This window comes from Lacerta agilis, chromosome 4, assembly GCF_009819535.1.
Source record: "Lacerta agilis isolate rLacAgi1 chromosome 4, rLacAgi1.pri, whole genome shotgun sequence".
NCBI lineage: Eukaryota > Metazoa > Chordata > Lepidosauria > Squamata > Lacertidae > Lacerta > Lacerta agilis.
In genome coordinates, this window is record NC_046315.1 from 51,017,103 (window position 1) to 51,032,962 (window position 15,860).

The 15,860-nt window shown below is 46.5% G+C and overlaps 1 protein-coding gene across 2 annotated transcripts in view; it reads right to left on the reverse strand.

The window, feature by feature from the left end:
• The window catches only part of RUNX1 (RUNX family transcription factor 1), a 173,880-nt gene that overhangs the window by 70,295 nt on the left and 87,725 nt on the right, over positions 1-15,860 (reverse strand). For both annotated transcript variants that reach the window (XM_033146987.1, XM_033146986.1), the window contains exons 2-3: positions 11,236-11,498; positions 2,175-2,331 (exon numbers count right to left, since the gene is read on the reverse strand). In XM_033146987.1, coding sequence (XP_033002878.1) covers positions 2,175-2,331; positions 11,236-11,498 — 420 coding nt within the window. The remainder of the gene's footprint in view (positions 1-2,174; positions 2,332-11,235; positions 11,499-15,860) is intronic.

Genomic DNA, 15,860 nt, shown 5'->3' on the forward strand with positions numbered 1-15,860 from the left:
CTGTATGTGTGTGTGAGTGGCAGAGGTCTTTTTTTTTAAAAAGCAGCTGAAGGAGGAGGGTATCGTGGGAGAAGAAAGAGCTGGGAGTGGAGGGGGCCCCTTTTCACATCCTCTGGAGCCCCTGGGAAACCCAACAAACCTGCTGTACCTGGAATTGAGGGTGGAGAGTGCAGCTGAATGGGACATGGCTGTGGGCATCCTGAGAAAGTGGCATACACTTTGGGCCTTCCCATGGAAGGCATGTCTAGTGTGAGAGACTAGGGTGATGGTCCAATGTTTCCAAGAACTTTTCTTGTTGTGAGACTTGTGTATGTGAGCTGAGTTTGTTTGGTCCCTGGGTAAGAACCAGGAGGCTGAGGAGGAGAGTGTGTCAGAAGGAAAATGAATTGATACTGATTCATATGTATTAGTAACTTTGTATCAATGCAACATTTAAATATGTAACTCTGTATTTTTGTAATGTTTTGTTTCAGTTGCCTGTTGTCGCTTTAAGTTTGTTTGTACGTGGCTTAGAGATATTATTAACATATTAAGCTGTATAGAAATTAAATAATCAAAAATAAAAAGCTAGTTTCCATAGAAAATGAGTTTGTTTTGTTGTGCATTGTTTTTAATGTATGAATGCTATAATTCTCAATAAAGATTTATTTTTAAAACTTAAAAAAGAAAAAAAGAAAAAGAAAATGAAATCAAGTCTGCTATATGCACAAATCAAAGGACCAATCCCAGTCCTGATAAAATCAGCACATTAGTAAGGAGCAAGAATCAACTCAGCTAGGCAATTTTCATGAATTATATTTGTGACTAGGAGCCAATTCATAGCAAAGGCAATGTGAGCAGCCCCAGCCTTCCTCAGGTATGTGCTCATATAGAGATAAGACCAATTCATGTATTCAACAAGCTTAGAATCCTCTCTGCAGAGGGAGGAGCAAGGGTGTACCATTATCATCCTGCATATAAAGGAATATGTGATCCAACTGTCTGATTTTATGAGATCTTTACTTCTCAGAAAAGGAGAGGTTGAATAAGCCAAATTGATATGCACATTGGTCTATGCATGGAGCACTCAAATAACATGTTACCATATATACACATTGGATGCGATTTCCGTCAGCTTCTCCACCACATGGAGAGAATCCTCTGTAAGGTGAGTATATGAAAAGCACTACAATCTTAGTTCTTGCAATCACAGATATTGCTGGCAGCCCCTCCAATAATAGCAATAACATTTCTCCATCTGCCAGAGTTATGGGAGTTTCTTCTGGCTGTATCAATATCCATGCAAATGCATGAAAAGAAATAGTTGAACCTAGTCACACAGATAATTGTGTGTGTGTGTGTTAAAACCATGATATAGATCGTGCATTTTTAGCAGTCTCACAAATAGGATAATTAGTTGGAAACATGTCTCATTCACATCAACATATCTTACTTCCATGTCAACATATGTGGGTGCCTATTTGTCATTCTGTGTATTCCTAACCTCACTATCATGAACTGCATTGCTAAAACTAAACTAACAAACCAAATGCATACTTATTTCTTGTAGAGACCCTTAAACGGAACCATTAAGGAAGGAAAAATCCTCTCTGCAGAAAACCACCACTGCCAATATATGTAACAGTAGCAAACTACAACAAGCTGGCTCTACTCTGCAATTTCAGTAATTAAAATTTCATTATACACTGGCTTCACCCATTCACTGAGGATCTGTTTGTTGCAGTCACCTTTTCTACTGAAATGAATGAGAAAACTGTTCCCATGGGATTTCTAACAGTACTTCTGAGATCTACAGAGCTCTGCATTGACACTACTGGCTAAATACCGAGCAGATACAAATCATGGTACCATAGCTCTGAAGACTGATCTAAACCATTTGATAACAATACACAATTCAGCCTGTAATGTTTGTTGCACAAATGCATCATAAAAACAAGGCAGTGATCTACATCCTGCAATCATTTACCACAATACCACCAATATGGACTTTGGTTGGCCTCAATTGCGGTAATCCTGAAACTGCTTACTCCGATACAATTATATTGAAAGCGAAAGGGATTATTGCAAAAGAAAGCAGTCTGAAAACTGCAACAAAAGATTCTGTGCATAGAGCTTTCTGCCAAGACACAACTTAATTTTAGTGTAATAAAATAATAGTGATAATGATATCATACCTCTTCCACTTCTACCCACAAATCTCAGATCATTAAATCTTGCTACTTGATTCTTCATGGCAGCAGTAGCGTTTCTGAGTTCTGCAGAGTAGTTTTCATCATTTCCAGCCATCACTGTGACCAGAGTCCCATCAGGGACATCTCCTAAGGCCACCACCTAAAAAAATAAAATGGAAGCACCATTAGTATCTTATTGATAATTTGAAGGTGCAAACTATAAACAAAAGTCAAATAGGATTATTAAAAACTCCTTGTTTTTAATAGGGTGGTGAGGGACGGGAGACTGCATACAGGTGAATACAGACTTGCAAGTTTAACAATCTGAAGCGCTTAGAAGTATGAAACTTACACTCAGGTACGTAAGGTTAGGATTGCAACCCAAGTTAGTTGCACTAAAGTCCAACTGAAAATCAATCAGAACTAAGTTAGCCATGACTAGCTTTTCCCATAGATTTCAGTGGGACCTAATAGTGGCTAGCTTAGTTCATATCCAAGCAGCTGAATATATGCATAACATTTCTTTGGTAAATAGGGTGCTAAAACACAGCATCCTATTTAACCGGGCACAATAAAGAAATCAAAACCTGAATCTCAAACACATTTTTTTGGAAATAAATGTCATTGGTTTCAATAAAACTGAAATAAGGGTGGTTGCATTAGTGCAGTGTGGCATTTTGGAGTGCTGTGCTGAAGCAGTGACTAAATGTAAGCTAGCAACAACCTCTAAATTCAGGCTGGTGACTGCAGATGAAGCTTGTACTACAGATCTATTTGCGTATTCCATGGCAATCTAGTGTGAATCAGCAGCACTTCCTTCCACACAACATGCTTAGAATCAGGAGGCTGGAAGCCCTCTACCTGACCCAGAGCCAAAGTCTACTTTTTACACTCCCCACTTGAGTTTTGGCCCCTGTCTTCCAAGTAAGCTGCAACTTCTTCTTTTTTTTAAAAAAAAAAAACACCACATTATTTTCACTTCTGCTGAAACTGCCCAGTGTTGAAATTTCCGCTTGGAGTGGGTATTCTACTTCCCTCTACCCACCCTTCCTCAGCAGCCCTAGTCCTTTCAATGAAACGCAACAGTCAATTCACTTTTTTTTTTACATTCACCTGCTCCTGTTTTTCTTTTCTAATCATCTGAGGCTAAGCAGGAACCGGGCAAAAAGTTTGAGTGAGAAATGAGGCAGGCAGCAAGCTGGGACATGGTGACCTTTTTATAATTTTAGTGCAAATAGTGCAACTCCTGAACTCAAAAATAGCATCCTTATTCCTGCTTCTCTCTCTATAAGGCCCTGTTTCTTCCTCATCTCTTTGGTCTCATAAGGGTGCGCTCTCTCTCTCTCTCTCTCTCCCCTAATTGTCCCAGAACAGGACAACTGCCCCTCAGACTTTGCTGGGAACCTATGTGAGAAGCTGTTGGCCTTTTGTTCTGAAGCTTCTAGAAGAGGGTGGGGAAACTTATGGCTGTCCAGGCATTGCTGGATCCAAACTTCCATCAGCTTCAGCCATCACCACCAAAGGTCAGTGATAATGGGAATGGAGCGTACAGCAACATCTGGAGGGCCACAAGTTCCCCACCCTTGTTCTAGAAACTTCTAGCAGGAAGGACAAGGACAAATGACAAAGTATGAATTGGGCTCCCCCAGAAGAAATGTTTTAGCTTAAGGTTGCAGTCCTGTGAGGAATTACTTCATGGGTAGGCAAACTAAGGCCCGGGGGCTGGCCCCGGCCCAATCGCCTTCTAAATGCGGCCCGTGGACAGTCCAGGAATCAGCGTGTTTTTACATGAGTAGAATGTGTCCTTTTATTTAAAATGCATCTCTGGGTTATTTGTGAGGCCTGCCTGGTGTTTTTACATGAGTAGAATGTATGCTTTTATTTAAAATGCATCTCTGGGGTTTTTGTGGGGCATAGGAATTCATTCATTATTTTTTTTCCAAAATATAGTCTGGCCCCCCACAAGGTCTGAGGGATAGTGCTGAAAAAGTTTGCTGACCCCTGAATTACTTATTAGGGTTAATGCTACTGAAACAATTTGAACCTATTTCTGAATAAACATGGTTAAAATTGTGATATAAAGCTGCATTCCTAGGAACAGTTACTGAACACAGTGAGACATCCCTCAGAATAAGATCCATTTCCCCCCCAATGAGATTTCTTTCCATAATAAGAATAAGAATGCTAGGATAGTACCCTTATAGACTTATTATTATTTTTTCTAGTCAAATACTGTAAGATGTTAACAACAATTGGACATTCTAGCAATATCGCTTCAGGGTGCAATACCTTATTTTTTCCCAGCGACAAATTGAATTATAGCTTTACTAAGTCAATAAACTCTAGTGTTTATTGGAACACATTTTGAAAAAAATATTATTTGATCCTTTGCATGTCTTTCTAGATACGCATACTAGTGGGTTTTTTTTAAAGAAAACTTCAAACACAAGAGGAATACTTTTGCTCATTTTTAAAATGGTAATAAAAAAACTCTCTGTGTTTAAAACATAATGCCGGAAACTCTGAGAAGAGACTAAAGAAAAATATCTGGGCCCAGGAGAAAGGGACTGGCAAGTGAAGCTGTAAAAGAGGCACAGAAACACAAACATTTACATTATAAAACAGACTAAACAGATAAGTAAGAACTTGTTGACTGGAGATAGCTAGCTGTGTGTGTGTTTCTGCTTGACTGTTCAGCTTATAAAAATATGTTCTACATGAGCTAGAAGGGATACAGACAATTCAAAGTTGCAGCACAACTAAGTCTTACTGCTTTATCCCACTAATGGGGTGGGGGGGATATTTTAAGTAAGAATGAGATTATTATCTTATCCTCCATTGTACTTTTCTATTACAATTTATCAAACATTAGGAACAGATAGTTTATCATCTTTCTTTTTCACTTAATTTACACGGGCAAAAGCCAACATCAGCCATACCCCAAGCTGACCCATCAAATGAGTCTGCTCTGTTATTTGTCAGATATCAGCCATCATCTTAAATTTGACAGAAAATCCTAGGTTTCCAAAGGGATTAGGGCAAAGCAATATAATCTATGGATCAATTAAATCCGACTATTAGTGTTGTAAAGGTGCAATGCAAGGAGCATCACAAGAGTTAAGACTTATGGACAAACCAGTGAACAAAGAGTAAACTGCTATCCTAAATATTTTTACTCAGGAGTAAGTCCCACAGAGTCCATAGTGATTTATTTCAACAGCTTTAGTTACATGAAAGTCATACTCAACCCAGTTGAGGCTTATTTCCAGGCAAACATACTTAGGATCACAGCCTCCCATGTGGCAGTATTTCCATACTTGCTTGGATGTAAGTGTCACTGGAAACAATAGTATTTACTTCCATGTAAGCACAGTTAAGACTGGGATGTAATTCCGGGGGTTCTCAATTGGTAGATTTTGGCCTTTGTGGGGTGCAGGTATGCAGTTACCATCTGCTGTAGTAAATAACAGAAAGTCCATGGATAGTTTGTTTTAAATAGCAGAACCAGTTAAGTCCTTAACTTTACTAGGACTCTCCTACAGGAAGTGGACTGTTGATCTGCTGCATCAGAATGCTGAAAGGCAAGCTCTTGTGGAAACATGTAAAGAAATAATAAGTTATTTTCAAAATTATTTAAATAACAACACCCCTCAGTTGTGGGAAATAGTTATACCTACAAGGAGGTAATTATATAAGCAAAATCCAGTCTGCAGTGTTCTTCCCGAGAATTTATTCATTTATGGATTGATGTTTTTTTATTTTCTTTAGAGGGATAGAATAAAAAAAAACCTACCAATAGTAGTGTATGCAGAATGGGAATATGGAAAAGGGAACTGTTAACACTCTGCCCATCTCAGTGGTTTTATATGTAGGAGTCTGGTTTAAATCCTCTTCACCCATCACATCCCATGTATTTTCTGGTTTTAAAAAACACACACTCATTTTGGTTGTTTTAGGTTGCAAAGCTCCAAGTGTGCTTATGTTGAAGGACTTGAATATAGTGGGGTTTACTTCTGAATGGGCAAATATGCACAGGACTGCAACAGTTTGTTACAAAATGTTACATATTTATTGATAATACGGTATAAGGCAAAGTTCCCTTTCTTGCAAAGGTGTGTGTGTCCTGGGGCAGGGAAAATCCTGAACAAGAAACATTTATTTACACTCTCTTCTTAAATCACACACATTGGCATTGCCTTATGGAATCTCTTCTGTAATATGACGTTGTTGTTGTTGTTGTTGTTACTTTTATTGATTTATTATGATTATGATTTCAAGAAAGAAAGAAAGAAAGAAAGAACAAGGGCTTGAAGCCCCAAAGTTCTCAAAACGGAAGCTGGTTGGAGAATAACACGTTTGGGAACTAATAAAGAAGAAACTGAACCAGTGAGAACAGATATTTCTCATCCTCCTTGACTGCTACTTAAGAGACCTGGGCAGGTAATCGGATTTAATATCGTGGCTATTTAAAAGCTCTGCTGGAATTCGAAGGGAGAGAAAAGCACGTACTGGCTGCTGTCAGCCTGCAGGGAAGTGAGAAAGGTGAAGCTTAGCCAGAAAAAGAAGGGAGGGAGGCTGCGGAAGCCAGCCTGAAGCAGAACTTTGCTTTTTCTGAGATCCCCTTGGACAGGAACAGTTTGAGGACATTAGGATGGGAGAATACAAGGCAGACCACTTTCCCCACTATTTGGCTACCACGGCCACGTAAATTTAGTAGGCTAGTGTAGCTAAATTAGGAAAAGAATTAATCGAAATAAGCAAGATCTCATGGAAGTAGACTCAATTAAAACCAATGGCACAAAATATGAGGGACTCGGCGGGCACTTCTAAAGAAGCAAGGACTATTTATTAAGGTCGGGGGTGCAAGACTTATTCCAGACCAAACTTAAACGAGAATGGGTTCTGGAGGACTGTGGGCAGCGATTCGAGGCCAAGCAAATTCAGACGGGTCAAGCAAATTTGGGGAGGGAGGCGTAAAATTGAGAAGTGTGGCATTCGCTCTGGATTCACTCCGGATTCCTTTTTCATCCTACCCCCTCTGCGCCTGCATCACTGAAGACGATCCGCTGCCAAGAACCAATGGATCGGGCCCTGATCATAAAGATGAAAGGTAGTGGGCTTTGGGGGGGTCGATTTAGAAATGCCCAGCACACTTTGGAAGGCCTGTCCTCCGAGGAAGCGTTGCTGAGAGGGAGGGGGGCGCCAACCCGATCCAAGTATTGCGCGCACTTGGTTCGATTAGATTTACTTGCAAGTAAATGTGCAGCCTTGGGGTGAAATCAAGTGTGTGTGTGGGGGGGGGGGAGAGAGATAGAGACGCCTGCCTTCCAATGAGCGCGTTTGGGTGGCGTCTGCCAAAGTGGAAAACCACCTGCAGGATTCTCGTACCCAAGCAGGCCTTCCCGTTCCCGGAGAGGAAGCTACTCGCCCCAGGCTCTCTGCTTGCTCTGGGCTAGGAGGGGCGCATTCACTGGGCTTCCAGAGGCTGGAAAGAGGCTGGACAGTGGCCGGGCGGGCGAGAGGAGAGGTGCTTCCAGGGAGCGCTAGGATGGCTCCGCCTGGGATGTTTGGGCGAAGGGGGCATCGCGCCGAAAGCAACAAGTGTAGACTTAACAAGTGTGAACGGGCCGAGGAGCAGGGCTTGGATTTGGGCAATGCTCTACTGCTCTACATAACGGAAACACTGATGTCATGGAGGGCGGGGGGGGGAGACCCCTGGGTCTTCCTCAACTCCGGATTGGAGAGGGTAAATCTTAACACCCCTTTAAAACTTGCTAAGCCGGTTCTAAAGGGGGAAAGGAGGTTTGTTAGGTTGAGCGCCTTGACTCGGGGTCGGGCTACTGAAATCGATCCTACAAGTGTCCCCTCGGAAGGAAGTCCTCCTGAATCCGATTCCGGGGGGTGGGGTCTTAGTCCCTGCCCCTGGGAAGTAGCGAGAGGAGCCTGAGGCTGTTCAGGAGGAGCTGGGCACAAAGTTTTGCCCACGGGAGGGTTCCGTCTCCTGTTTTGAAGCACAAGGCCCGAAAGCAGCAATCGTCTCCCCGCCTCCCCAAGGAGCAAACCTTCAAAACACGAACGCTGAACTACTGCAGAGGTCAAAGAACTTATTCTGGAGCAACTGGGGTGGGGGCCGTCATGCGACTTTTTTTTTTGTTTTTGTTTTGCAAAGTGAGTGTTCTGTTACTTTATTTGTTCACGGATAAGTGCCACGCGATTGCATCCACACACACGCAAACTCAGGCGGCCTGCTTCGTTTTAACTCTGCTGGGGGGTTGCTGACCAAGAGGCTGACTTGTCCCGTGCGAACAAATGCGAGTTTTTCATCCAAAGGAAAATATCGCGGGGCGGGGGGGTGTTTATATGCAGGGATAATTCCAGCTTTGGCGTTTCTTAAAGTTAGGCCTGAAGTACTAGGATTTTTTTGATTATTATTTTTTTAGCACGCGGACGCTTTTGTTACTATCACACGTGCATTATACCCCAATAGAGGGGGGTCGATTTTAAACGTCTGGAAATCTGCGTGTATCTGTTTTCCATTTGCTACCATATGCACGTGGACTAAGCTGGCGGCTGCAGCGGGTGCTCTCAACATATGGGATCCAAACACAAAAGAAATCCACGCCAACCTTGAGTTATGTGTTAATCCCTTTGGGGACACCCGGAGGGGGTGGGAGCGGCTTCAGTTACAAAGCGGCGCTCGCAGGTGCTTCGCACTGAGGCAACCTTGGAGTCCCAAGTTATTTTATATGGGCGATCTCCCTGACCCCGGCGCAAATCAGGTGCACAGCTTCAGCGGCCGAGGTGTCTGTTTCCTTCCGCAGCATGTAGGGGCGAGTGTGTATCCCCAACATGTAAACAGACCTTCCACAAAACCCACCAGAGCCTTTCCCTCCTTTTACAGTACTCTTCGTGCAGACCGATCCTATTAGTCCCGAAGAATTCAGCGAGGCCGCCGCAGTCTTGTAGCGATTTGTGAATGAACTTCAGTCCCTTTCTTACTCCAACCTGAGCTATACAGAGATGGTGAGAGCTCAGCTATGAAAGGAGAGGGCCTTGCTTTGCTGCGTTTGGGGAAAGACCGTAAAGGTGAATAAGGAGGCTTCAATAGCACTCTAGAGGCCAGGTCCTCATCTCGTGTGTGCCTTTACGCCTGCGAGACTACACTTGCGAGGCTTGCTTCACTCGGTTTTAAGTCAAACTGCCTTTACGCAGAAGTAATCCTAAGGATACCTAAACAGTGTTTACTTCTAAACGAAGTAAGCGGGATTTCTAAAATAACCACTTGTTGAGGTCAGATCTACGCGTAGATACCGCTGACTGTGATGGAAGCATGCCTGATTGTAATAGATATTAGGTACTGTGTGTTAGTGTGGGAATTCCTTACTTGTCACAGTGGACAATTCTGCTCCCGTAAATACCTTCTTAGATTTATTCCTGCTCCATCCACCAGCCGGCTACACTCTAAAATATTCGGAGGGACGCCGTACGAAAGAGTGTGGGTGAGAGAAAGCGTGTGTAGATTGTAAAAAAAAATGGTTTGGCTCCCTTTGTTTCTGCTAAAGGGTTTTGGGAATTGGGGTACTAATTCAGTAACTGCTTTTGACTCCCTCATCAGCTAGAGGGAGGGAGGAGGAATCCTGAGCGACTGAAAGCAGGTCTAAGCTCAAACTTCCCGTGAAATATTTCCTCCTCCATGATATTTACTTACACGTGTTACTCCTTGTCCTCTTGGCGTGAAGTCCTTTGATCCTTTCTACTTTGCCTGCTTGTGCCTGGCATCCCCTAAGGCCTTTATTCGGGAGGAAGCCCCACGGAATTCAATAGAGCATTTCCTTCCAAATACTCTTAGTGTTTTAGGAAGGTCGAGTTTAAGGCTCGGAGGTCGGTCAATGCTTTCGGGAGGAAGGCGTTAAGGGTGATTGTAGGAAGTAAGTAGGCTTCTCTCTGATGTGGAAATCTCTATTAGGGAAGGGTGGGTGGAAAGTAGAGGGAGGTCTATCTACCCCTGGTCAGTTGAGGCCTGCTGGTTTCTGCGGCTCTTGCACATAATACTCCTAGGTGGCCTTTGGTCTTAAAGCAAGGCTTGCACACTTAGGATAACTTATTACTACAGGCTGATTACACCTTCTCTGTGGAGTGATTATGAGAACCCACTCCTGTTTACTAAACTTTTAGAGACATGGAGCAGATTAGGGAGATTCCACTTTTGTTTTGGGTTTGTTTGAAAATAAAACGAGTCAGCCTACCCGTGTATTATGGATGGGAAACATATATCTCCATGGCACCATAGGTGTTAAGGGTGGCACTTTCAGGGCAATCCTAACCGTGCCTATGCAGAAGTAAGTCCTACTGAATTTAGTGAGGTGTATTCCCAGGCAAATGTAGGTAGCTGCTACTGGATAGAAGGAAATAAGCTCAGCTGAGCAGAGCGTGGCTTGCTTTTGGTGGAAAATGCACAGGACAACGTGCAAAAGCTAAATCTCCCTTAACTCGGCGGGCTTTATTCCTCACTAAAGCTGCTTGGGGTCGCGCTACATGACAGCGCCCGTGCGCACACTTCCTCCGAAGTAAACTTCAATTATTGTAAGGGGTCTTGCTTCCAGGTCAACCTGCACAAGGGGCTGTCGGCATGGCTGCAATCCCGACGCCCACTTACTCCGAAATAAGCCCCCTTCCAATTTAGTCAGACTTCCTAACGAGGATAATACCCGGTTAGACATTTCGGGAGCGTTTTTCGCGCGCCACGAAACCGCATCTAAGGATGCAGTCCACATGGCCTTGAAGTCCATGGGCCGAACTTTGCGGTTTCCGTTTCGAGGCTGCGACCCTTTCCCCAAATCACACTTTCTGCGTGGATCTTACTTCCGAGTAAACTCGCACAGGCTCGGGCTGCCCGGCCGCAAGCCGAAACTTCCCCCTCCCTGCAAGTCCCCTCTGCAAGCAGTGGGCCTTTACTGCTAAGTAAATAGTAATGGGTTGCATTAGACACAAGACTGACAGCTGAGGAACTCTTCTGCTCAGTCGACCCCCACCCGGCCCCCTCTTCTCCCCTTGCCCCTCTTACCTTGAAGGCGATGGGCAGCGTCTTGTTGCACCTCCAGTGGGTCGGAAGGACGGAGCAGAGGAAGTTGGGGCTGTCGGTGCGCACCAGCTCGCCGGCGTGATCGGCCAGGACCTCCACCATGCTGCGGTCCGCGGTTCTCATCTTGCCCGCCAGGGCGCCGCCGCCGCCGCCGTTCTCGTGGCCAACCAGCGGCAGCGCGTCGCTCATCTTGCCCGGGCTCAGCGCGGTCGAGGGCGGCGTGAAGCGGCGGCTCGTGCTGGTATCTACGGGGATACGCATCACAACAACAAGCCGGTTGAGTGAGAAAGCTCCGCACGGGGCTTCGCGCAAAGCGGGTCGAGCGCAGCAACTCTTCGGCCGGAGGCTCTCGGGAGACCCACATAAAAGGAAAGAGCCTTAGGGGTCCCGCAGAGGAGCCAGTCCCGGAGTCAATTCCGATCAACAGTTGGCTACGGCAGGGGTACGCTCGTTCTCCTGGTCCTGCCACACTTAATCCAAGCATCCAGTTGGCAAGCTGGCCTGGAAATGTATTGCGTGCCCCTCTCTTTTAGAAGCAACAGCAACAAAAAGCAAGAGGCCCTAATAGGTCTGGACAAGCTTTTTTTTTTTTTTACTTTTGGCCTTCTCCCCTTCGGGAATGGCCAGTGTTATGAAAAATCAAAGGCCCTTCCAAAATCCCACAAACGGGGAGAAGCACTGAGCAAAGGCATCCGTTGCAAGCCACGCACACGCACCGGAGACGGGAGGAGGGAAGGGGCTAGCCAGTCCTTCCAGTAGCGAGTTTCCTGTCCTGTTGGGAGAGCAGGCTTCTCTCTCCCGTCCACCCACACCCCGCTCTGCTCCTTAAAAAACAAAAACAAAAGTCGCTTTAGAATCCGGATTTAAGCCCACCAGTCTCTTCTCGTGGAGAGAGAAAATCGGTTTCAGAACAATTTGAGGGAGGAGAGGGAAGGGGGAGGAACAGGCTTTCACGGACGTGGCCTGAGGTTTCTCAAAGGTCAAGCGGCTATCACAGCATTATATACTATACTTCATCAAATATTTACAGTCGGCTCTAGAGAGAGTTTAAACACAACAGAAATCCATTAATGTTCTTCTGCAGGAGCTCCGCTTCCCTGCCCCTCTCTTCCCAAAGCAGCCTTGAGAAACCCAGCCTCGGGGGGTGGAGCTGCCGCGCTGCTCTCCGAAAGGGCCAGGAGAGTCCCGCGGCCGTGACGCCGTATCGCAACGCCTTTGGCCGGGTCGGCGACGAGGGCGAGGAAAGGAAGAAGATGATGATGATCCCGGCAGGTCGGGTGGCCAATAATGTGAAGGAAAGGAGGAGGGAGGTAGTCCATATGAGGAGCGAGAGAGAGAGGGAAGAGGGGGGGAAACACCACTCTGGTTTGGTCGGGGCTGCTGGTTGGCTTGTGGGTTCCCTCTGCGGTTACTGCGTGCAGCAACTTTCGAGCGCGCACTTCTGAAGTCACCCAACAGTCTGTGGCCGCCGGGTGAGTCACGCTGCCAACTTGGGGGGGGGGGAAAGATCTGAGGCAATCTTCCTCAGATTCAGCCGCCGGGGCCTGGCTGCTCAGCTATGGTATAACCACAGCAGGTGGAGCTCCACTTTCGGCACCATCGTTTGGTTTCTCTTCTCCGCACCCCTCGCCCCCGTCGCCACCTCACGGCCTTCCTCTTTCCCTCCCCTCCTTCCTCGCGCCTCCAACTTCGTTACACGGGAGGGGGGGCTCGGCGGCGGGAAGCCTCTGCCCAGCCGAGTCTCCGCTTCTGCCCCACCAGAAGACTAGCAGCACACGCGATTGGCGGTTAGAACAAACACACGTACGCACACACGCACGCAGGCGGACGGGCGCACAAGCGGCCTCAGAGTCAATAGTTAAAAGAAGAAGTAGTAGGAGTCGCTCAGACGAGAGAGCCTGCGCTCCTCTCAGGGGCCACGTTCCCCAAGCGGAAGGAGTCTTCACGTGTTCACCAGACGCCAACGGCGAGCTTTCCAGAGGGCTCCTGCCTAGGGAGGCCAGTCTCTCCAGCTGTATGTGACCTTCTGTGAGGCGCTGTTTGTTTGCTCATGCTGGTCTCAAAAAGCCTGGTCTGTCTCTCTCTTTCTCTCTCTCTCTCTGCCCCCCCCCCCTCCGCGCGCCCTCCTCCTCCTCCCTCTCGCCTTCTGGCTCTATGAATGGAGATTGACTGGAAATGAATTTGCTTTTACAGTAAGAGAGTCCGGAGGAATGCCATTCCCTCAGCTCTTTTGCATAGGGGAGGGCGCCGGCCAATCACAGCCCTTTCCGGTATTCAGCAGGGCGCGGCTCCAACCCGCGGGCTCCTGGAATTGGCCTGCGCACCGCCGCTGGAAGCTACTGTAAAAAGCCAAAGGGAGGCCCGCGTGTCAATGGGACGCCGCGATTACCGCAGCGCGCGCGCGAGAAAGAAAAAGCAAGCAAGCGGCAGACCTCTGGGCGGCGGCGGCGGCTTGTGTGGAAGGCGAAGCATCAAAAAGGCGGACTGAGGAAGATGCGCGGACAAGAGTCGCGCGGCCCGCTCACGCGCCAAATGGTTTCCTCGTGCGTGGGTGGGTCCCCGCGGGACAATGAAAAAGGCGCGAAAGTAGCTCCCGAGACTCTCAGTCGCGTGACTGGCTTCGAGAAGCAAGCTCACCCCTGCACGGACCCCGAGCACCTGCCCCACCTCAGCTGGGCTTTTTCAAGTCCCCAACCCACACGAAGTCTAGGCCAGGTCCCATGCAGTGACTGGGCTAGTAACCCCACTCAGCACGCGCGGCTGAGGGAAAGGGGATGGGCGGTTTTCGCTTCTTGTGGAAATAAAAGCGAGAAATATCGCCTTAAGAAAGAGCTGCCGCCTCCCATTCCAAGTAGTATTATTTTGCCCCGATTCAGCATGTGAGCACCCACAAAATGCAAAGTTCTGGGCAAAGGTTCCCCTGATGAATATTTGCCTATCGCACAGTTGTTTTCCAGGATGGGGAAACCTGCCCCCCTTCTGGTGGTTTAATTCCAGTTCCCATCTGCCCCAGCCAGGAGGGCCAAATTTTGGGGACAAGGGGAGCTGAAGTCCATCCACATCTGCAGGGCCACAGGTTCCCCACCTCTCTGTGTGGAAGGCTGAAGGGCCTGCAAGAAGAAAAAAGATGGCAACCCTCCCCCCAAACCAACAGCGCACACTTCCTGCCTCCTTTTGTGCAGAGAGCACCAAATATTGCTATTTTACACTTTTACAGACACTCCTGGATTAAGTGCAGAGAGGGATTTTTTTTTTTAAAGTCTCACTTCCTTTCTCTTCTGATCTGCTCCTCACATCTCTAGAGATTATGCCCAAATTTCAATATGCAGTACATCACACTGCAGCCCATGTTCTTTCTGAGACTGTAAAAAATGCTTTGAAAAAGTTGGCCACAATCATAGTCACTGAGGCGTTTTACAGATCAGTCATACAGATAGTGGTGTTTTGTCAGTCTTTGGCACTGCGGTGGAGGGCCCACACTGCAGGGGAGAAGTTTTGGATCCATGGCAGTAGAGGGTGAGGAGAATGGAGTCCCAGCTCCCTCTCATACTCTCTCTCTCTCCCCCCCCCCTTGTTTACAGGACAGGTCTCTACAGGCCTTCACTACGTTCAATGGAACTTGCTCCCAAGTGAGTTGGGCCAAGGATTGCAGCCTTAGCTACCTCACTTTTTCATTTCTAGAATGTGTTGGAGTGCAGCTCCCTTGGATCATAAAATGTGATCCAGAGTTGAACCCTAGCACAGCACTTGGACTGGCTACCAGCTGTCAGCATGAGAAGCAATAGAGCCCCGCTAATAGGAAGCTGAACTCAGATCTGGCTGGGAGCCGCCAGGGGAGCCAAGGCTGACCGGAAAGAATTTGCCAAAGGCAATGAGCCCATTTCTGGAGTTGAGCGGCATGGATCCAGATCTCTCAATTAGTTGGATCACACGCTTTCAACTGTTGAGTGATGGCATGTGCCTTAAGATGCCAATTTTTATAAGGAATGCCAGTTATTCTTCACTGTGACAGCTCCATATTACATTATGTTCCTGATTTCAGACTCAACAATGCCTCAAATCACCTTCTCTTTGGTTTTTTCTTTCCCCCCTTTCTTTTGAAAAAATCTGGCAGTCCTGCTCAACACAGACTATAGTAATCAGATTTATACTTTTGATCAGGCCAAATGAATTCATACACAGTACTGTGTCCAGTCTAAAAGAGATGTGCTATTTATATAATCTGAGGCAAAAGCACACATGAAAAGATAAATGACATTTATTTAGCACCCTGACACTGGTTGTCTTCCCTGTCTTGCTGTTATAGAAGCAAGGCATTTGGAAGTTTATGCTGAATGGTGGCTGATCTCATAGTGATGTTGTGAGATGTAGTAATTAGAGTGTTGGACTAGATCCTTGGAAGACCAGGGTTCAAATCTCCACTAGGTTACAAACCTTACTGATCTTTTAAGTCAATCCAGGGCTGCCAACTTGAATAATTTTTGGGGGGGTGAACAGGGCAATTGCCCTGGGGCAAAATTGTTAGGGGCGCAAAATTCCAACACCCAGTTATGCCTCAATACAGCTGTGTGTTTCCATCACTGGGCCGTGCTGATAACGGCTTCTCC